The sequence below is a fragment of the Balaenoptera physalus genome, assembly GCF_965194825.1.
Source record: "Balaenoptera physalus genome assembly, chromosome: X".
NCBI classification, from domain to species: domain Eukaryota; kingdom Metazoa; phylum Chordata; class Mammalia; order Artiodactyla; family Balaenopteridae; genus Balaenoptera; species Balaenoptera physalus.
In genome coordinates, this window is record NC_138903.1 from 74,839,930 (window position 1) to 74,864,156 (window position 24,227).

General features: G+C 35.6%; 1 protein-coding gene across 1 annotated transcript in view; it reads right to left on the bottom strand.

Moving 5' to 3' along the window:
- The window catches only part of CHM (CHM Rab escort protein), a 316,852-nt gene that overhangs the window by 219,104 nt on the left and 73,521 nt on the right, over nucleotides 1-24,227 (bottom strand). Inside the window, exons 5-8 of the mRNA XM_082447407.1 lie at nucleotides 23,813-24,197; nucleotides 12,355-12,471; nucleotides 11,715-11,835; nucleotides 9,721-9,946 (exon numbers count right to left, since the gene is read on the bottom strand). Of these exons, the coding sequence (XP_082303533.1) occupies nucleotides 9,721-9,946; nucleotides 11,715-11,835; nucleotides 12,355-12,471; nucleotides 23,813-24,197 (849 nt within the window). The remainder of the gene's footprint in view (nucleotides 1-9,720; nucleotides 9,947-11,714; nucleotides 11,836-12,354; nucleotides 12,472-23,812; nucleotides 24,198-24,227) is intronic.

Consider the following 24,227-nt stretch of genomic DNA (forward strand, 5'->3'; position numbering starts at 1 on the left):
ATGTATCTCACAGAAATGGACCATGTTCAATGACAAGGTGGGGTCAGACCACTGATGGTTCTTGGCATAGAGTGGAGCCCAATCTTCTTGCTCTTTTCTAGAAATGGATGGGTTAACAGAGCAGTCTGAGATTCCTATAACTTCTTAAGTATCATCTGTGTGCTTTGATTAAATTAATTTCATGTCATATCTGTTTAGGCTCCTTCAAATCATTTCTGAGTACTGATGGCATTCATTCCTGCATTGCACATTCTGGAACCTGATGAAATATGTTTTCTTATTCTTTAATTGGTCCATGAGTGTGCATTTTATTTTCTTTCCTCAACTACAGTAAACACTATTGACACTGCCATCAAAGTCTGACTATGTCATATTCTTTTTCATATATATCCACTACACCTAGGAGAGTATAAAGCAGAGAACAGACGCTTAAAAAATAGCTGTTGAATTAAAATGGGAAGAAATTAAAATAATCAAACTTATAACAAATGACAGAGATGCTTCTTCACAAGTTTTCTGTCACTTTAACTAAATCTTTTCCTTCTTGTTGATTAGAATTGGGCCCAGACAGCAATTCCCCTGGCTGCTTCCTCTTCGCAGTGTTCCCTAAACAAGCAGCATCAACAACATCTGGAAACTTATTAGAATGCAAATTTCCAGGCCCCACTTCAGATCTACAAGTCAGAAACTCTGGGAATGGGACACAGTAATCTGTTAAATTCTGACGTAAGTGAAAGCTTGAGAAATACTGCTCTATGGGTCCTTTAACACCTAATTTTTGCAGCAATTCATAAATACCAACTATCCACTCATTTATCCATCAAATACTTAATGAATGACTAATAAATACCAGGTACTGCACTCAGGCAATTTTGTATAATTTCCTAACATCAGGGTTTTAAAAAAATTATCATTATGTTTTGTAGGCACAAGTCTATCCAGTTGATTACACTAGGGTCGGAAAACCTGCCACCTATTTTTGTAAATAAAGTTTTTTTGGAACACAGCCACGTCCATTCTTTTACATACTGTCTAAGACTGCAAATAGTTTCAACCAAAACCATATGGCTTGCAGAGCCTAAACTATTTACTATCTGATTCTTACAGAAAAAGTTTGTTGACCCACTGGATTAGAACACAAATCTAGCTCAGTCCCTAACTTGGTCTCATACTTGCCCTGGTAGCATTCTACAACAGCAGCAACAGCAGCAGTAATCATCATAATCATAGTAACAGTAAGAGTAATAACAACTAACACTTATGTAGTACTTACTAAGTAAGGCAAGCACTGTTTAAGCACTTTCTAGATATTAATTCACTTTAAGCCTCACAACCTATAAAGTAGATACTACTATTATTATCCCCATGGAAAAATTGAAGAAACTGGAACACAGAGAGGTTAAATAACTTGTGCAATGATACACAGCTAGTACATGGTGAAACCAGGATTTGACCCCATTGGTCTGGCTCTAAAATGTACACTCTGGTTCACTGCACTAAACTTACTTCTTCTCCTCCACACCACTAGAGCACAGATATCTGCTTGCATCTACCCAAAGAGGTGCCTGCAAATTACAGTTCCAATAGCAATATTTTCAAGTTTTCCCATCTCTCCCTGGTCTTTAGAGCCCAGAAGCACCTTTGCTATTCACTCTTTAGAACCTTTTCTTTTTATAAGCTGTTAAGGATGATTATCTGAGTAAAAAAATAATGCTTTCTTTTATAGAAAATTCCTAACAATGGTCCTCAACCCTTATTAGGTCATGGATGCCTGTGAAAATCTGATGAAACTACAAATATTTTTATAAAGATATACATATAACCTGTTATATATAAGTTCCAAGGACCTATGGACCCTAGATTAAGAACCTTTGGTATATTTCAATGCAGTTCCATTCAGCTGCACTGCTGCAAAACAATAGTGTGTAGAGATCCACTATGAAAATATTTCTTAACCATATGATTTATATACTTGATGTTCAATTAATTAATCGGTTTATTTTTAACTCACTCTGGCAATTTTTTAACATTTAATTTCAAATATTTAAGGCTTGATTCAATAATCAAGCTTTACATAAACACACACACACATACATTTGGATTGGTCAAATCTACCAACAATTAGACATAGGACCAGATTCTGCACCTAGGTGTATCGTGGAGTTCTACTTATGACACTGTGGGAGGAAACCAATGGGATTTGGAGCATAATACAGATCAATGCTAACTAGTCCCCAAAACGTATAAAACATAACTGCTACTGGGCTCATCTGCATTACTGTTTATCAAATGCATACATACAAGTTATAGGGGTGGGGGGGGAGATCGATTTGCTCATGGTCTGTTTCTCCTTTTACCTTTATCAATTAGGTAAATTTGGGAAGTTGACATAATTTCTTTATTCATCTAAACTGGTATTTCCTATTGGGCATAGAATCAGAACATGTTTCTAGAACACTGTAAGAATGGCCCTTATTCTCTTTTGCGGGGGTGGTGGGTGGTGGTGGGGGAATGACTATGCATTGACTGTGAGAAAAGAAATCATAGCAAATTACAAGTTGTTAAACCACAAATATTTAAAAATCCCCCCAAATAACAATATTTTTATTAACTATCTCCTCTTAATTTTTTCCAGAAAACATTGTTTAAAGAAACATTGTAGAAGAAGTGAGTTGTGTAGAATGCATACCAGGAAATCTGTTTTCTAGCCTCAGCCTCTCTTTACCTTAACTTTCCTCATTTGTAAAATTAGACAACCAGTCAAAACAATATAACAGCATTCTTCCAACTCTAAGTTTTTCTGTTATATCACTAGCAGAATAGTAGGGAGATTTTTACAAGAACAGAGATTAAGGAGAATGCTGTTGAGGGGAAAAAAATGTACCATTAAAGATTCTAGATCCATAATCTAGCCCACACTTGTTGGGGTGAAGGGGTAAGAACATTGGGGGCAGACAGTAAAAAGCCATCTCAATTTTGCTTTTTCTGACTTCACATGCAGTTGAAGCCATAAATAAACTCATAAAATTTTCCATCAGTATAATCTTTCATCAATTTTAAGGCTTCTCTTGGTTTTCAAATATGTTGATCCAGGTTAACAAACATCTCTTAGATTTCTGAAAATTCTCTGAATAAAAAAACTTGGTTATTACAGAACAAAATAAGCAGGTTACTTTGGTCTGAGAAATGTTTTATACTATGAGTTCTCCAAATGGAACAATACAACATTCAGTAAAGTGTATGTTTTGATCTTGGACTTTGGACTAAAGAAGTTATTTTTTTAAAGCAGAGGAAAAAAGACAAAATATAAAATACCTTACACTTTATATTAAAAAACAAATTCCATGGTTATGACAAAATCATAGTAGCATCTATGTGGCCCATTTGGGGCATCATTTTCTCTGCCATTACTGATTGAATGTATCAAATGGGAGATTCCCTTTCCTGTTGTTCCATGCTATTCCTATAATCTTGAGCAAGTTACTTATATGTTTTGGACTTTTGGTGTTCTTTCATTCTCTTTTTTAAAAAGCTCTAAGTTAATCAATGTGTGTTCCACAATTTCCTGAGGTAGATCGCGCATCTATTCAATTTTCCATATACAATACTCAGGAAAACGATATTTGAATGCGAATACCTGGTACAAAATATTCGGTGGTGATTTTACACACACACACACAATTTATATTACATGTTAAAAGTAAAACATACTCATTCTGTATGTTTTAACAATCCCACTACATTAAAGGAAAAAAAGGAAATAAAATGTAGGCTGAAATCTGAAGAATGGAAGGCTGAATTACCTAGTAAACTATTAGTTAAATTCTCTCTCTTTACAAAAAACAAGTAACAATCTCCGGGCAGTCTAAGTCTATTTATAAAAAAAAAAAAATGTAGAGTTTGTTTGTTCCCACAGGTACTGCTCCATTTCATAGGTTATGAAAACATGACACAGTATATGAAACCCATTCTGAACTAGAAAGTAGTTTTAAAGGCTACCATGTTACCAACCACACAGATAACAGAAACAAATTAGTTGGTTAGGGCTTAAAAAGGACTTCTGTTTGGAAGATACAGTGTGAGAGTTTAAAAACCTATATACTGCATACATATCCCGCAGTGTGCCAGAAAAAAATATTAACCAACTAATATACAGTAGGGGAAATTCTATGGCTTGCTAGACTAGAAAAATATATAGGTTTCAATGACTTTCTTCCACTATGGTCCAATTTATGTATCTTGACATATCAATGGGTAGTAGGTAGTACAATAAATAAGCTTCATTTTCTTTGCTGAAAAAAACCCCTACCTATTTAAATTGATAAAAACCTCAAAGGGTGTTCATTCATGAAAGTTATCTCCAGTAGTTAAAATGTTATACTGTTTATGCAGAATTCATTTAGAATGCAAGGATATGACTTACAAAAGTCTTTGAATCCTTCACATAAATATGCATGCATGCCATTTATAACAGTAGCCTTGATGAGAACACACTGTAACTGGCTGTGAGAAATGCTTAAGAGGGTTATATTAAAACAGAATATAAAACGGTGGTTAGAAATCACAGAACAGGTGATACCTAATTCTGATAACCTGGTGATAAAAAGTGTAGACTATGATGTATAGATGGTGGTAATGTTAGTACTTTAGGATATAAACAGAACAATATTTATATGAAATTATAAAGCATTATGCAGGGAATCAAATATAAAATTAAAAGTTAATATCCCTAGGCTAAGTAAATGCATTTTATTGTAATTTATAAACACACAGATTCATATATATAATATGTAGGAAGAACTCAGAGTTGCCTTAATTACCAAAGAACCACCCAAAAGTTTAATATACTACTTCAAACATAACAGTCTTTTGTTGTTGTCTTTAATATCTATCCATCTACACATATACATATACATTTAATTATATCATTCCCTGAAATTTCAATTCACTTCAAATTGGAGAGAGCGAGATCTAATTTTTATAACAAACATTAAATATGAACCACACACAAAATTCTGCGATAGGCTTGCAGAGGATAAAAAGATATAGAAGGCTGATAAAACCTCAGCCTTAAGAAGGTTACAATCATCTTTGGCGAAAAATATTTCCTTTGTCTAGAATTCAACACATAAGGGTGTCATTCAAATTTTTTATCAGTACAGGACAAACAAATGAAACTTTTAAATGTTGTTTCCCTTAAAAACAACAAATAAACATTAAATATATATTTACAAATATATGAATTAGGAAAGGAAATAAACGGATTTTGTGAAAAAATAAGAATGAGGTTAAATATTCCATTTTCATAAAGTGCTGGTAAGGAAGCCAGTGAGCTTCTGCTCACTCCCCAGTGACCTGTTCATTCTGTCCCTATTCCTTACCCTAAAGTTCTGTAGGAGTAAGTGGCAAGTGGGAACATGAGAGAAAGTAGTGTAGCTCCCTTTGAATTGGGCAAAGCCACAGGAAGAGGAAAAGAATGATTAAGAAACCCATAGAGGGCTTCCCTGGTGGCGCAGTGGTTGAGAATCTGCCTGCCAATGCAGGGGACACGGGTTCGAGCCCTGGTCTGGGAAGATCCCACATGCTGCAGAGCGACTAGGCCCGTGAGCCACAATTGCTGAGCCTGTGCGTCTGGAGCCTGTGCTCCGCAACAAGAGAGACCACGACAGTGAGAGGCCCGCGCACCGCGATGAAGAGTGGCCCCCACTTGCCGCAACTGGAGAAAGCCCTCGTACGGAAACAAAGACCCAACACAGCAATCAATCAATCAATCAATAAAATAAAATTTAAAAAAAAAAAAGTGCAAGACAATTTAAAAAAAAAAAAAAAAAAAAAAAAGAAACCCATAGAACTCCCCTATTAGTTTCAATTGATAGGAGGACCTCTGGTCCTGGGGAACATGACACTGCCCATTCATCCCTACGTTGACAATAGGTGGAGGAGGAAGAACTTGTCTGGAATTACACAGACCTATCTTTCAGAATTAAGTTACTTTCAAATTTATAACATTCTTACCACCATTCATAAAATCACATATTGGACTAGATACTGTGAAGGGACCTCCTATTACTAACAAAATACTATTTCTTACATTAAACATAATTTTTATTGCACTGCTGACAGTGAAGGAGATAAGAGAAATGTCCATAGGAAATCCACAACCCCAAACACACATATGCACAGTACAAACCCTGAGCTGAACTCAAAGCTTTGAGCAACAAACACTGAAATAAAAAAAAAAAAAAGTCGTGTTGCCTGCATCAGTGTGGGAGCTGTATCTGGGGTTCCTTTATTAAGCAAGGACCCCCTGAAGGGAGTTAGAATGGTCCCAAGTCTTAGTGCCTTCCGGCTGAAGGAAAACACAAATAATTCTTGAAGGAAAGCATTCTTAATTTGGGCCCCCAGATTTCCACAGATTAAAATCAATCAAATACAAATTCTCAGTCAAAAATAAGCATGGCACAAGGAAATAAATCATTAACATAAATCAACAGAAATAACACATGGCAGAATATAAAATATCTGTATATGAAAGAAATGACCAAGCAAAAGAGACTATCAAACAATGACAAGGAAGATTTGGGGGGAAAAAGCAGAACTTCTAAAAATGAAAGATAAAAATATTGGAGTAAAAAAAAAGGGTTAAATTGCAGATTAGTTACAGGTGAAGAGAATTAATAAACTGGAAAACAGACCTTTATTAGGTACCCAGAATGTAGCAGGAAGGACAAGGAAATAGAAAATATGAAAGAGAGATAAAAAAACATGGAAGAGAGAATGCTAAGTTCTAAAACATACCTATTTGTGGTTCCAAAAAGGTGAAAATAAGAGACAATGGATGAAAACAACATTTGCAAGATACTGACTGATAATTTTCTAAAATAATAAATGACAATTCACAGATAGAGGAACTTGCAATGTAGTTGTTTGAACCATATGGAATTGTAGGTCAAAATGTTTTAATATTGTTAATTTCATATGGTTTGACCTATACCAAGCTAGATAAATACAAAGGAACCAATACCTAAATTCACTGTAGTGAAAATGCAGAACACTGTAGACAAAATATCTTAAAAACAGCCTGAGAAAAAAGAGATATCACTTATAAAGAAATGACAATTAGGCTGACATCAAACATCTCAACAACAAAAATGGAACCCAAATGACAGTGGAATAAAATTTTAATGTACTGAGAGAAAAGAACTGCCAACATAGAAATGTTTACCTAACAAATATTCACTCAAGAAAAAAAGGTAAAAAAAAGTTATTTTCATATGCACACAAACTAGAAAGCATTAACTGCCCAGAGCATAAACTAGAGGAACTTTTAAAATTATATACTTCAGAAGGAAGGAATAGACTCCTGTTAACTGCACTTACACTACTTGGTAAGATAGAAATTGTCAGATGGAATTAAAAAATGTAATAATTTGCTATTTAGAGCTCTAAATATAGTTGAAAAATAAAGGGATGGAGAAAGATATAACAGGCAAATATTAAAAAGTTGGAGTAGCTCTTTGATATTAGACAAACTAGACTTTAAGAAAAAAAATGTATTACTAGGGATGGAGAAAGTCAGCAGGCTATGCAAAACATTAAATTCTTCAGGAAGATTAAACAATTATAAATTTATATGATCTTTTTTTTAAATTAATTAATTTATTTTTAGCTGCGTTGGATCTTCATTGCTGCACGCAGGCTTTCTCTAGTTGTGGCGAGCAGGGGCTACTCTTCATTGCAGTGTGCGGGCTTCTTATTGCGGTGGCTTCTCATTGCGGAGCACGGGCTCTAGAGCGCAGGCTCAGTATTTGTGGTGCACGGGCTTAGTTGCTCCGCGGCACATGGGATCTTCCCGGACCAGGGCTCAAACCCGTGTCACCTGCATTGGCAGGCGGATTCTTAACCACTGAGACACGATGGAAGTCCTATATGATCGTAATAAATCGTCTCAAAATAAATATAAGGTAAAAATTGACAGAATTATAGGGAGAAACTGACAAATCAAAAATCATAATGGGAGATTTCAAAACACGTCACTCTATTATTGACAGATCAAAGAAAAAACACTTCAATAAAAATAAAGTTTGAAAATGACAACTCGAAGCTTGACTTATCAGACTTCAAGAGCAATAATTAGAGAACCCTGTATCCAACAACTAGATAAACACATTCTTCTTGAGCACACGTGGAAAAATTATAAAAATTGATGACATACTAAGTCATAAAGTTCAAAGAACTTTAGTTTAGTACCATAAAAACATATTTTCTAGACACAGTAGAATTAAATGAGATGGTAAGAGCAGAAGAATCAACCAGATTAGCTATTTTAAAATACATAACTCATGGGTCAATGAAGAAATCACAATGGAAATTAAGATAATTAGGATTAAAAGATAATGAAAATAATATATAATAATTGTGTAAGATTCAAAACAATAGTTAGAACTTTACCATATTAATGCTTATATTAGAAAATTAAAAAGGTGACTATTTAACTCATTAGGTTTCAGCCTAAGAATTTGCAAGGGCAGGGGAGGGGAGGGATGAGTTGAACAAAACCCAAAGAAAGCAAAATAAAGGATAATAAAGACCAGAAATTAATGAACTAGGACACAGAGAGTCAAAAAACCCAAAAGTTGATTCTTTCAAAACATAATAAAGAGATTGAGAAACTTGTCCAAGGTTACATGGCTAATAAATAGAGGAGCCAGGATTTAAATCTAGGCAGTCTGTTTCCATAGTCCAGGTTCTTAACTACTATGCTCTACTACCCCCAAAAGTGCTAAGTATAAAAGAAAAGATTGCTATATTTGACTACATTAATCTTAATGACCTCCATGCATCATAAATACCATAAGGCAAGATATATGCAACACATTTAACTGAGAAAAGATCAGTATTCAGAATATATAAAAACACCTTCAAATCAATAAGAAAAAGACAACAACCCAACAGACAAATGGGTAAAAGACATGAACAAGCATTTCCCAAAAGAGAAAACATGAATAGCCAATAATCATATGAGAAGATGCTCAACCTCGTTAGTAATCCAGGAAATGTAAAATAAAAATACAATGTGATGATACTTTATGTGAATTAGACTGACAAAAATTAAAAAGTCTGATAACACCAAATGTTGGCAAAGATGTAGAGCTATGAGAATTCTTATATACTGCTGGGGGAGGTAAACTGGTACAACTCTCTGGAGAAACAACTGGGCACTATCTTGTATGAACCTTCATATATCCCATGACTCAGTAATTCCACTCCTAGATATGTATACTAGAGAAAATCTTGAACTTGTATACTCTGAAACATACACAGGATGTTAATAACAACAAAAAACTGGAAAAACCCTGTGTCCATCAACAGAAAAATGGAATAATAACTTGTGGTATGTTCAAAATGGAATACTATGTAGCAATGAAAATAAGTTTAACTATAACCACACACAACAAGGATGATGCTTTGAAACATAATACTGAGTGGAAAATGGAATTTACAGTATGATTCTATTTTATAAAGTTCAAAAACAGGCCAGACTGATTATATCATTTAGGTAAGCAGGTAGGCAGGCAAACAGATTATAAAAGAGTAGAACAACAAAGTATATGTTTGCATATACTAAATCTTGACTAAATCTCTTGTTTGTCTTTCTATTTTTCATCTGTTATTCAAGTATCAGTTTAACAGAGATAAGAAAACCAATGCCTGTCTTACCTGCAGAAACACTGAGGGAGTTCTCCTTGGCCATATAAAGGAAACAAAAATGGAGTGTTGCCATACCGCCCAAGACAGTGAAGAAAGTTTTTGGTAGCTCTGAGACCATCTATAGTACTGCTGGCTGTCTCTGATGTCATTGCAATTGAATGTAGGACAAAATATTGGAGGTTGGGGGTCAATTTCTGAGTTTTTAAATATTCATAAAATGTAATTTCCTCATAGGCTATGAAAAGAAAGATGAAAATTTATCAATTAAAATCAAAACCAAACTTCCATTTAAAACCATTGCACAAAAATTAGATCAGGTCTGTTTAAAACACTTGGCAAAGGACACAGTGGTAATATTATTACATTTTAGACAGAGACCATTGATTGTGGGGGGACAAAAAAAAAAACTAGAAACAATCTCACTATCCTAATTGGACTGATGATACAATTTTTAAGCTTTAAATGATGATTCTTTGTTTAGTATTTTATAGATTTAAAAAATTAGAAAATTATTAAATAATTCATTAATCATCACAACAGTTTCCACAGTTGGCAATAATCTTACTTTATTATCATTAAAACTGCAGAATAATGCCAATAATTATACTTTGAAATATTAAATATGACAAATGGCAATTTTTTTGGTGAAAACGATAGAGTAATACTTGATTTTTTTGAATTGCTATTTCTTCCTAAAACTACGAACAATGAACTATGACTAAAAAGTAATGAAAATAATTTCTGTATGGCTAGTGGAATCAGTCTTACTGCCTTATAATCACACCTCAAAACATAAGGATCTCCTAAATACTATTTCTTTAAGCCAAGAACAGAAAAAAATGTAATTGGACTGTTAGTGGTAGACAAAAACTTTATAGAAATAATATAAACAAAAATTATAAAAATTTCCTAAGAGAATATAAGTTTATACTACTGTGGAGAACAATCTGGCAGTATCTAATGGACTTGAAGCTTTAAGAACAAGCGCTAGACTTTTAATATTCCATCTAATATAAAAAAAAACTGCTGTATTTCTCATTGTAACTTTATAAGTGAATTGTCAGTATATTCCTATTTTGGATAACTCTTCCAGCTCAATGCACTTTAAGTGTAAAGCTCTGATATTAGAGTGGTGTATTCAACTTTCAACAAACTCTGAAGTAACTGGTCCCAGATCACACAGTGAGATGGGTCAAAGCCAAGATTAGAAACCATCCATGTCTTTGCCTAATCCAGGGGTTTCCCACCCCCATACTAGCTAGCTTGTTTTTAATCAATCAAACTAAATAATTCAACATTCCAAGCAAAAGTGATCCTGGAAAAATGAAAAAACATACAGATTTTTTAATGACTGATAAAAGAATTAATGGATGGGGGTGCGGGAGAGTAACATATACGCACTGCTATATGTAAAATAGATAAACAACAAAGACCTACTGTATAGCACAGGGAAATATATTCAATATCTTGCAATAAACTATAACAGAAAAGAATATGAAAAAGAATATATATATATAATATAAATATAACTGAATCACTTTGCTGTACTCCTGAAACTAACATAACATTGTAAATTAACTATACTTCAATTTTAAAAAATGATTAAAAAATTAATGGATAATGAAAAGGGAGTATCATCTATGAAGAACCAGTTGACAGCAGTGTTTAATTAACAAGAATAAAAATGAACACCCAGAACAGAATTGCTGTCATGATGAAAATGTTCTACAGCTGCACTGTAGCCATAGTAGCCACTAGCCACATGTGGCCACTGAGCACTTGAAGTGTGGCTAGTGAGACTGAGGAACAAATTTTGAATTTTATTTTATTTTAATTAATTTAAATTTAAATATCTACATTTTGCTAGAGGCTAACCTATTGGACAGTGCAAAGTAAAAATATTTTAAAAGCATAGCAAGTGGCTCACTAAATCAGAGCAAGCATATTAAAATAATAAGAAATCTCAAATAATGTAAGAAAACAAATTTAATGAAAAACAATACCTTTATATTCATCAGGATGTTCCTCATACTCCATACAAAATGTGAGAAACTTCATTAGCATTCGCTTTTCTACCATAGTAAGTTGTTTGCTATTAAAGACATCTGCTCTGGAGCAAGGAACCTGAAAAACATGATTTTAAAAGTTAAGAAACTGCTTCCTAGTGATACAAGTATTCCAAATGACATCTTCTTTCCCTTTAAGTATAACAATATTATTATTTCCTTTCTAATCAGGCTGTTTCATGTTACTTTCCATCAGTTCTTATGGCATATCTGTTGACTTCAGAGCTAATTAACTTGTGAGCTCTCTTACTTAATCCTGACAAGTTGCTCTTTATGCCATTAAAAGGCCACAAGCATGTCACCCTTAACTGGGAACAAATGACAGCTCAAATCTAGCAACGCTGTCTGAAATTAACACTTTCTCAACACCAACATCAAGCTGCAGAATAAATCATGAGAAAATTAACATTACACATTTTAATTGACAAACTCTTACTATTTACAGTTGTTAATCACCATGCAGGATTGGATTATGCTGCTTTACCAGGAAAATAACAATCTTATTTGCTTATCCTTCCCAAATAAAACACAGTAACTCAAAATCATACTCAGTTACAATACTTGCTCAGCACAGTACCTGTTCCACTCTTCCTTCTCGAAATGCAAGAATCCTGGTAATATTTTTGAACTCTGCATATCGACTAACATTAGATTTGATTAGAAGATCAATTAGCAATCCTCGAGAATACAACAGCTGTACAAAGAAAATATTTTAGAGAATGAAATAAAAGGTGAAATAGTGGGAAAACTGATAAACACTAAATAAAGATATATAATTTTGTTATATTTTAAATTATTTGTAAAAAGCATTATACCTATTAATATTATAACAAATAACACAATTTATTATAGGTTCACCACTGATTATCTGAAATTCAAAATTCAAAAAATTCTGGAATCCAAAGTTTTTTCGTAACTGACCCAAACTGATACAAGACTCTTCCATCCACTTGTCCCACTTAATGTGAATATTCATACATCTCACTGCAGAAATATTAATGTTTAATTATAGAGTGACTCTTCAGACCCTGCTAAGAATGTTACATCATATATAAAATATCAGCCAGCATATATACTGTATTACTTTCTAAAATATATTTTTTTAAATTCAAATAACAACACACCAGGCCCCAAGGGTTTTGGATAAAAGACTATAGCTGTACATAAGGCCAGGTGGTTATTAAGAAGAAACCAGCCTGCTGGATCTCCTCATAAACTAAAAAAAGAAAAAGACTGGCTACGCATGTCCACCCAAAAAGTCAAATTATACGGTCTCTGTAATCCTAGCAGTCTAGATTTATATGATACGTCATTCTCAAGAAGTGAGGATGATGGTTATTGCTAGCATGCATGTGAGACTGATTTAATCTTTCAATATATCTCATAACCAACTTCAGAGAGAGAAAAACAATTTCAACAGTATTATCTAGCATGTTTTGAATTTAACCAAATGGATAAATACAACAGATTCCACTACTTCCTAAACTGAGATATCTTTATCTATAACTCGATAAATATTAAAAATGTAAATATTACATCTGAAATAAGGGGGGAAAAGAAAAAAAACAGCTTAACTACAAAAAAAAAAGGAAATTTAAATAATCAATCAAAACCATTAGTTTGGGGGGGGGACCTTCAAGATGGCAGAGGAGTAAGACGTGGAGATCACCTTCCTCCCCACAAATACATCAGAAATACATCTACATGTGGAACAGCTCCTACAGAACACCTCTGAACGCTGGCAGAAGACCTCAGATATCCCAAAAGGCAAGAAACTCCTCACGTACCTGGGTAGGGCAAAAGAAAAAAGAAAAAACAGACACAAAAGAATAGGGACGAGACCTGCACCTCTGGGAGGAAGCTGTGAAGGAGGAAAAGCTTCCACACACTAGGAAGCCCCTTCACTGGTGGAGATGGGGGGTGGGCGGGGGGGGAAGTTTCAGAGCCACAGAGGAGAGCGCAGCAACAGGGGTGCAGAGGGCAAAGCAGAGAGATTCCCACACAGAGGATCGGTGTCGACCAGCACTCACCAGCCTGAGAGGCTTTTCTGCTCACCTGCCAGGGCGGGTGGTGAGTGGGAGCTGAGGCTCGGGCTCAGGGAGAGGACTGGGGTTGGTTGCATGAACACAGCCTGAAGGGGACTAGTGTGCCACAGCTAGCCGGGAGGGAGTCCAGGAAAAACTCTGGACCCGCCTAAGAGGCAAGAGACCATTGTTTCGGGGAGCGCGAGGAGAGGGGTTTCCTTCCCTGTCTGCCCACAGAAAGCAGAGCACCACTTAAATGAGCTCCAGAGATGGGCATGAGCTGCAGCTACCAGCTCAGACACAAGAGATGAACACGAAATGCTAACACTACTGCTGCAGCCACCAAGAAACCTGTGTGCAAGCACAGGTCACTATCCACACGCCGCCATCCCCCCCACCCCAGCAAGCCTGTGCGGTCCGCCACTGCCAGGGTCCCATGATCCAGGGACAACCTCCCCGGGAGAACACAAGGCACACCTCAGGCTGTTGCAACCTCACTCTGGCCTCTGCTGCAGCAGGCTCGTCCTGCATTCCAATTATAACTACCTTACCCCTCCCTCCCTGCTGCATGAGTGAGCCAGAGGTCCCTAATCAGCCAATGCTTTAACCCTGTCCTGTCTGGGTGGGAAGAGAAGCCTGAGGGCAAACTACAGGAAGAGGTGAGGCCAAAACCAAAGGTGAACCACAGGAGCTGTACAAACAAAGAAGAGAAAGAGAATTTTCTCCTTGCAGACTCAGGAGCAGCAGATTAAATCCCCACAATCAACTTGAGGTACCCTGCATCTGTGGAATACCTGAATAGACAAGGAATCAACCCAAATCTGAGGCGGTGGACTTTGGGAGAACTGCAGACTTGGGATTTGCTGTCTGCAATTGACTTGTTTCTGATTTTTATGTTTACCTTAGTATAGGTTTTAGTGCTTGTTATCATTCGTGGATTTGTTTATTGGTTTGGTTGATCTCCTCTTTTTCCTTATTACTTTAAATATTTTTTTAAATTTTAATAATTCTTTTATTTTAATAATTTTATTTTATTAATTTTTTTCTTTCTTTTTTCCTCTCTTTTCTACTGAGCTGTGTGGCTGACAGGGTCTTGGTGCTCTGACCTGGTGTCAGGTCTGAGCCTCTGAGGTGGGAGAGTCGAGTTCAGGACACTGGACTACCAGAAACCTCTAGGCTCCATGTAATATCAATCTGCGAGAGCTCTCCCAGAGATCTCCATCTCAATGCTAAGACCCAGCTCCACACAATGACCAGCAAGCTCCGGTGCTGGACACCACATGCCAAACAACTAGGAAGATATGAACACAACACCACGCATTAGCAGAGAGGCTGCCTAAAATCATACTAAGTTCAAAGACACCCCGAAACACACCACTGCATGCAGCCCTTCCCAGCAGAAAGATTAGATCCAGCCCCACCCATCAGAACACAGGCACCAGTCTCCTCCACCAGGAAGCCTACACAAGCCACTGAACCAACCTTACCCACTGGGGGCAGACACCAAAAAAAAACAGGAACTACAAACCTGCAGCCTACAAAAAGGAGACCCCAAACACAGTAAGTTAAGCAATATGGAAAGACAGAGAAATATGCAGCAAATGAAGGAGCAAGGTAAAAACCCACCAGACCAAACAAATGAAGAGGAAATAGGCAGTCTACCTGAAAAAGAATTCAGAATAATGATAATAAAGATGATCCAAAATCTTGGAAATAGAATGGAAAAAATACAAGAAACGTTTTAACAAGGTACTAGAAGAACTAAAGAGCAAACGAACAATGATGAACAACACAATAAATGAAATTAAAACTTCTCTAGAAAGAATCAATAGCAGAATAACTGACAGAGAAAAACAGATAAGTTACCTGGAAGATAAACTAGTGGAAATAACTACCACAGAGCAGAATAAAGAAAAAAGAATGAAAAGAATTGAGGACAGCCTCAGAGACCTCTGGGACAACATTAAATGCACCAACATTAGATTATAGGGTTCTCAGAAGAAGAAGAGAAAAAGAAAGGGACTGAGAAAATATTTGAAGAGATTATAGTTGAAAACTTACCTAATATGGAAAAGGAAATAGTCAAACAAGTCCAGGAAGCACAGAGAGTCCCATACAGGATAAATCCAAGGAGAAACATGCCAAGACACATATTAATCAAACTATTAAAAATTAAATACAGGGCTTCCCTGGTGGTGCAGCGGTTGAGAGTCCGCCTGCCAATGCAGGGGACACGGGTTTGAGCCCTGGTCTGGGAAGATCCCACATGCTGCGGAGCAAATGGGCCCATGAGCCACAGCTACTGAGCCTGCGCGTCTGGAGCCCATGCTCCGCAACAAGAGAGGCCATGATAGTGAGAAGCCCGTGCACCATGATGAAGAGTGGCTCCCGCTCGCGGCAACTAAAGAAAGCCCTCACACAGAAACAAAGACCCAACACAGCCAAAAATAAATAAATAAATTAAAAAAATAAACATGGCAATAAACAATACGTAAGTAAGTAGTCAATCACATCCAGGCCAATATTAAAAAAAAAATTAAATACAAAGAAAACACATTAGAAGCAAAAAGGCAAAAGCAACAAATACCGTACAAGGGAATCCCCATAAGGTTAACAGCTGATCTTTCAGCAGACACTCTGCAAGCCAGAAGGGAGTGGCAGGACATATTTAAACTGATGAAAGGGAGAAACCTACAACCAAGATTACTCTACCCAGCAAAGATCTCATTCAGATTCAACAGAGAAATTAAAAGCTTTACAGACAAGCAAAAGCTAAGAGAATTCAGCACCACCAAACCAGCTTTACAACAAATGCTAAAGGAACTTCTCTAGGCAGGAAACACAAGAGAAGGCAAAGACCTACAAAAACAAACCCAAAACAATTAAGAAAATGGTAATAGGAACATACATATTGATAACTACCTTAAATGTAAATGGATTAAATGCCCCAACCAAAAGACACAGACTGGCTGAATGGATACAAAAACAAGACCCATATATATGCTGGCTACAAGAGACCCACTTCAGACATAGGGACACATACAGGCTGAAAGTGAGGGGATAGAAAAAGATATTCCATGCAAATGGAAATCAAAAGAAACCTGGAGTAGCAATTCTCATATCACACAAAATAGACTTTAAAATAAAGACTATTACAAGAGCCAAAGAAGGACACTACAGAATGATCAAGGGATCAATCCAAGAAGAAGATATACCAATTGTAAATATTTCTGCACCCAACATAGGAGCACCTCAATAAATAAGGCAAACGCTAACGGGCATAAAAGGGGAAATCAACAGTAACCCAAATAGTAGGGGACTTTGACATCCCACTTTCACCAATGGACAGATCAACCAAAATGAAAAATAAGGAAACACAAGCTTTAAATGATACATTAGACAAGATGGACTTAATTTATATTTATAGAACATTCCATGAAAAAACAACAGAATACACCTTCTCAAGTGCTCATGGAACATTCTCGAGGATAGATCATATCTTGGGTCACATATGAACCCTTGATAAATTTAAGATAATTGAAATTGTATCAAGTATCCTTTGCGACGACAATCCTATGAGACTAGATATCAATTACAGGAAAAAACTGTAAAAAATACAAACACATGGAGGCTGAACAATACACTACTAAATATCCCAGAAATCAATGAAGAAATTAAAAAATACCTAGACACAAATGACAATGAAAACATGATGACCCAAAACCTATGGGAGGCAGCAAAAGCAGTTCTAAGAGGGAAGTTTATAGCAATACAATCCTACCTCAAGAAACAAGAAACATCTCAAATAAACAACCAAACCTTACACCTAAAGCAATTAGAGAAAGAAGAACAAAAAATCCCCAAAGTTAGCAGAAGGAAAGAAATAATAAAGATCAGATCAGAAATAAATGAAAAAGAAATGAAGGAAACAATAACAAAGATCAATAAAACTAAAAGCTGGTACTTTAAGATAAACAAAATTCATAAACCAATAGCCAGAGTCATCAAGAGCAAACATAGAAGACACAAATCAACAGAATTAGAAATGAAAAACGAGAAGTAACAACTGACACTGCTGAAATACAAAGAATCATGAGGGATTACTACAAGCAACTATATGCCAATAAAATGGACAACCTGGAAGAAATGGACAAATTCTTAGAAAAGTACAACCTTCCGAGACTGAACCAGGAAGAAACAGAAAATATAAACAGACCAATCACAAGCACTGAAATTGAAACTGTGATTAAAAATCTTCCAACAAACCAAAGCCCAGGACGAGTTGGCTTCACAGGCGAATTCTATCAAACATTTACAGAAGAGCTAACACCTATCCTTCTCAAACTCTTCCAAAATATAGCAGAGGGAGGAACACTTCCAAACTCATTCTACAAGGCCATCATCACTCAGACACCAAAACCAGACAAAGATTTCACAATAAAAGAAAACTACAGACCAAAATCACTGATGAACATAGATGCAAAAATCCTGTACAAAACACTAGCACACAGAATCCAACAGCACATTAAAAGGATCATACACCATCATAAAGTGGGGTTTATCCCAAGAATGCAAGGATTCTTCAATATACGCAAATCAATCAACGTGATACACCATATTAACAAATTGATGGAGAAAAACCATGATCATCTCAATAGATGCAGAAAAAGCTTTCAACAAAATTCAACACCGAATTATGATAAAAACTCTCCAGAAATTAGGCATAGAGGGAACTTACCTCAACCCATTAAAGGCCATATATGACAAACTCACAGCCCACATCATCCTCAATGGTGAAAAACTGAAACCATTTCCACTAAGATCAGGAACAAGACAAGGTTGCCCGCTCTCACCACTATTATTCAACATAGTTTTGGAACTTTTAGCCACAACAATCAGAGAAGAAAAAGAAAAAAAAAAGGAATCCAAATTGGAAAAGAGGAAGTAAAGCTGTCACTGTTTGCCGATGACATGATACTATACAAAGACAATCCTAAAGATGCTACCAGAAAACTACTAGAGCTAATCAATGAATTTGGTAAAGTAGCAGGATACAAAATTAATGCACAGAAATCTCTTGCATTCCGATACACTAATGATAAAAAACGTGAAAGAGAAATTAAGAAAACACTCCCATTTACCATTGCAACAAAAGAATAAAATACCTAGAAATAAACCTCCGCAAGGAGACAAAAGACCTTTATGGAGAAAACTATAAGACACTGATGAAAGAAATTAAAGATGATACAAACAGATGGAGAGATATACCATGTTCTTGGACTGGAAGAATCAACATTGTGAAAATGACTATACTACCCAAAGCAATCTACAGATTCAATGCAATCCCCATCAAACTACCAATGGCATTTTTCACAGAACTAGAACAAAAAATTCCACAATTTGTATGGAAACACAAAAGACCCCGAATAGCCAAAGCAATCTTGAGAAAGAAAAATGGAGCTGGAGGAATAGGCTCCTGGACTTCAGACTATACTACAAAGCTACAGTCATCAAGACAGTATGGTACTGGCAAAAACAGAAATATAAATTAATGGAACAGGATAGAAAGCCCAGAGATAATCCCACGCACCTATGGTCAACTTACCTTTGATAAAGGAGGCAAGAATATATAATGGAGAAAAGATAGCCTCTGCAATAAGTGGTGCTGGGAAAACTGGAAAGCTACATGTAAAAGAATGAAATTAGAACACTTCCTAACACCATACACAAAAATAAACTCAAAATGGATTACAGACCTATATGTAAGGCCAGACAGTAAAAAACTCTTAGAGGAAAACTTAGGCAGAACACTCTTTGACATTAATCACAGCAAGATCCTTTTTGACCTGCCTCCTAGAGAAATAGAAATAAAAACAAAAATAAACAAATGGGACCTAATGAAACTTAAAAGCTTTTGCACAGCAAAGGAAACCATAAACAAGACCAAAAGACAACCCTCAGAATGGGAGAAAATATTTGCAAACAAAGTAACTGACAAAGGATTAAACCCCAAAGTATATAAGCAGCACATGCAGCTCAATATCAAAAAAACAAACAGCTCAATCCAAAAATGGGCAGAAGATCTAAATAGACAATTCTCCACAGAAGATATACAGATTGCCAACAAACACATGAAGGGATGCTCAACATCACTGATCATTAGAGAAATGCTAATCAAAACTACAATGAGGTATCATCTCACACTGGTCAGAATGGCCATCATCAAAAAATCTACAAAGAATAAATGCTGGAGAGGGTGTGGAGAAAAGGGGACCTTCTTGCACTGTTGGTGGGAATGTAAATTGATACAGCCACTATGGAGAGCAGTATGGAGGTTCCTTAAAAAACTAAAAATAGAACTACTATATGACCCAGCAATCCCACTACTGGGTATATACACTGAGAAAATCATAATGCAAAAAGACTCATGTACCACAATGTTCATTGCAGCTCTATTTACAATAGCTAGGACATGGAAGCAACCTAGGTGTCCATAGACAGATGAATGGATAAAGAAGATGTGGCACATATATACAATGGAATATTACTCAGCCATAAAAAGAAAGAAATTGAGTTATTTGTAGTGAGGTGGATGGACCTAGAGTCTGTCATACAGAGTGATGTAAGTCAGAAAGAGGAAAATAAATATTGTATGCTCACACATATATATGGAATGTAAAAAAAGAAAAAAAAAGAAAAACAGTGGTTCTGATGAACCTAGGGGCAGGACAGGAGTAAATATGCAGACATAGAAAATGGACTTGAGGACACAGGGAGGGGAAAGGGTAAGCTCGGACAAAGTGACAGAGTAGCAATGACATATATACACTACCAAATGTAAAATAGATAGCTAGTGGGAAGCAGCTACATAGCACAGGGAGATCAGCTCTGTGCTCTGTGACCACCTAGAGGGGTGGGATAGGGAGGGTGGGAGGGAGGCACAAGAGGGAAGGCATATGGGGATATATGTATACATATAGCTGATTCACTTTGTTATACAGCAGAAACTAACACAACATTGTAAAGCAATTATACTCCAATAAAGATGTTAAAAAAAAAAAAAAACTATACACAGTATAACCAGCCAAACAAAAACCAAACCAAACCAAAACAAAAAAACATTATTCTGCGTATGCAAGAGGTTCAGTACAGACGTTCTGTAAATCAGTATCAGTTAGGTATATTTTTTTTTAACTATTATATCAGTCTAACATTGTGCAGAAGAAACAAAATTGACACTGCTTTTTTTTAAAATCAATTACCCTGACTAAATACGGCATGTTACTTCATTACCTTCAGCCTAATACACTACACAACTGATATAGCTCATGCTTTTAAGAATATATTGCCAAGTATTAATTCTATAATTATAATAAAAAAGTTACTTCAAATACCTTATTTGTTTAAAAACACAAATACTCAAGATTCAATGGTCCCTCAGTATCATAATAATTTCACAAATATTAACATATCAAACACAGAATGTATTTTAAGATCTAATAAACCTTAAGATTTAATGCCAGCTTTAAAAATAAAGCATTTAAGATACCACTGAAGAGTGAAAACACATTTCAATAAAAACTACATAACCTTTTGTCTGAAGCTTAGAAATAATGATTATGTACCATATTTAAACCTAAGCTTCTTTTCCATCATTATGTAAGTGACCTACCATAGCAATTTCACAGTGGTGAGAGGCTAAAGAATACTTCAATTTGATTATAATAATGGCAACTAAATTAAATAATTAACAACTCTTGCTTTACTTGGCATGTTGGTTTCATAATTATTAAGGGTATGGACTTTCTTAGAAATGAGTTTTATTTGTAAGAACTTCATCTTTGATCATCTTCTCTATAAGTCTAAGCAGTATAGTACTATATTTTATTTAACTAACCTACCCTGAGCTATAAGATTTCTTTTTAAAAGGCTGTATACAGGGATGAGTTTTGTAAACTGTAAAGCACCACAGTACTTGCCAGTTTTATCATGATGACTCTGAAATGGAATGCATGTAGAAATGTCAAATAGTTTGGCGATATCAAATTGGACTTTAGGAAAGAGGTAGGGCTTCAGATAGATATTTGTCAATCACCCTACACTCAGATGTAATAACTGCAATTATTACAACAGATGGGATTTCCCAGGAATAACTGATTGACCCAATATCATGGAATATACTGCTTTCCACACAGTAAGTACTCAATAAATGTTCATTAAATGACGGACTTTTTAAAAATGATAATAAACCTCTTGTATTGCTATGGTTATACATTCTTTAGCTACCCCTGCTTTTGTAGGATGAGTAAAGTAAATCATTATTAGTTATTTTTTAAACATGTGAACCCATGAAAACAATGCAGGACAAAATACATCTCCCTTAACTCCTCTAGACGTGTTTGTTTTTAATTTAGCCTAAGAGAACCACTATTATTAACTGTTCAAACTCGTGAAAATACCCAGAAATTTCCTTCAGAGTCTCCTCAAATATCTCAGCATCTAATTAAAATATCTCCCCCTGCACCACAACCAGCACGCATTTTCTTATACAAGTGAATCATTTCCTACAATAATTCCAAAAATTCTAACAGCACTTCTTCTACCATTTCCCTTTGCAAGATTTATACTATATTTCAGCTAACATAAAGGTTAGAGACTTTTATGAAGTAGTCTTGATTCTTAACCACCATTTATATCACCGTTTCTTTCAGTTAAGCATTCCAAATTCCAAGTAACTAATTCAAAATGAAAATTTCAGAACAAAACCTATTTGTTACTTGACTACTTCAGTGTTTTGACTTGTTTATTGTTTTTTTGTTTTTTTAAATTCTTTCCTGCTCATGAGAATAGGAAGACTATTAGTGAGCTATGATTAAACTTCCACCCAGAAATTAATAGCCAAAGTAACATGTAAAGAATGCTAGATTTCAAAGGATGGCAGGATCAAAGTAGGTGGAATAGACAGTACAGAAATATGAGGTAGGACCAAGGCAGTAGCCAACTCAGACCAAGGCAGAATCAGGCACAGAGAGCTAGCTCAGAAAGAAACTATGAGTAGTAAAAAGATATTCATATTTTCAGGCATCAGGTTCAAAGAGATCAGCAGTATGAGGATGTGTGATTGGATCAGCAAAATGTGAGGAGCATTAGTCCCTCTCTTTATAACCTGGAACTTCAGGAGAGCACATTAAATAGAAAAGCCTAGGTTTGAGGCAAGTCTGATGTTATTTACCACCCTCTCCTACTTCTTTTCAATTTCTTGTTTGCCCTCAACTTACAGTATTTGGTCTCTGCTTCTTTCTACTTTCACCCAGCCTTATATTGTAACCCTTTAAGGCCATTACCTTTTATGTTACTGGTTTTCTATTCTTTTGCACTAAATTAGCCTTGTTTCCTATAAACCCAGTACAACACTATACCCTCCTAAGACTCAGGGACCTCTTCTGAAGTCATACTGACCTAACATCAGAGGTAAGGATAGAAAAATAACTGAGGTAAATAGCATTCTTCCCAACCTCCCTGCCCCCTCTACTATTAAATTATCCCCCAAAGTGCTCACACCTGAACCGATAATTTTCAAAAATGCATTTTTTTTTTCAAAATGTTCATCATCATACAGATGTTAAAATAGTTACTATATAAATAAGGGCTAAACAAAAGTTCATTTAATAGATTGACTATAAATAACATGGATCTGTAATTAGGTTCATTAGACTTTTTTCTTGGTAGAATTCATAGTGCCCATGCAGTAGGAGAATATTAGGGTGGAATACGTGTTCCAATACAGAAGTATCCTTGATATAGTACTGAGCATTCTTAATGTGTTTTAAACTATGTTCAAAGAATACTTTAATGGAACTATAAACTTCAGATACTATCTCTTTATAAAGTAAATGTCCTACATTTCAGAGAATAAAATTATTAAAATTGGGTTTATGGACCCGGATGCTATTTTCAATCAATTAAAATTTAGTATTGTTCTATGAAAAGATGGGTAAAACTGGTACTTACCTTTGATACCAAATCAATATTAAATCTCCTGCCTTCTTTAATAATTTGCGAGTAAGTAATCCTATTTTTCTTTGGTTGCTCTGCGGTGTTTTCGGCCATAGGCACATTTTCACTTGTTTCCTTTTCTGAAGTTGAGGGCACACAAGTTTTATCACAATGGTTTTCTTTCTCTCCTGTCGCTTCAAAATCATTTACTTCTAGGGCACTCTCTGGATCACTGCTTGGAGTTTGTTCTGTGGGTATTTCACAGCTTGCAGTACTTAATGACTGATCTTCTGTAGGCAGGCAGGCAGAATCTGCAGCTTCTGTGGAGTTCGCAGATGTCACAGAAGCGTGATTTTTCTGCAGTGCACCAGCTTCTTCGACATCTTCATGCAAATCCTGACTAATGAGAAATTATAATAATAATCCACAC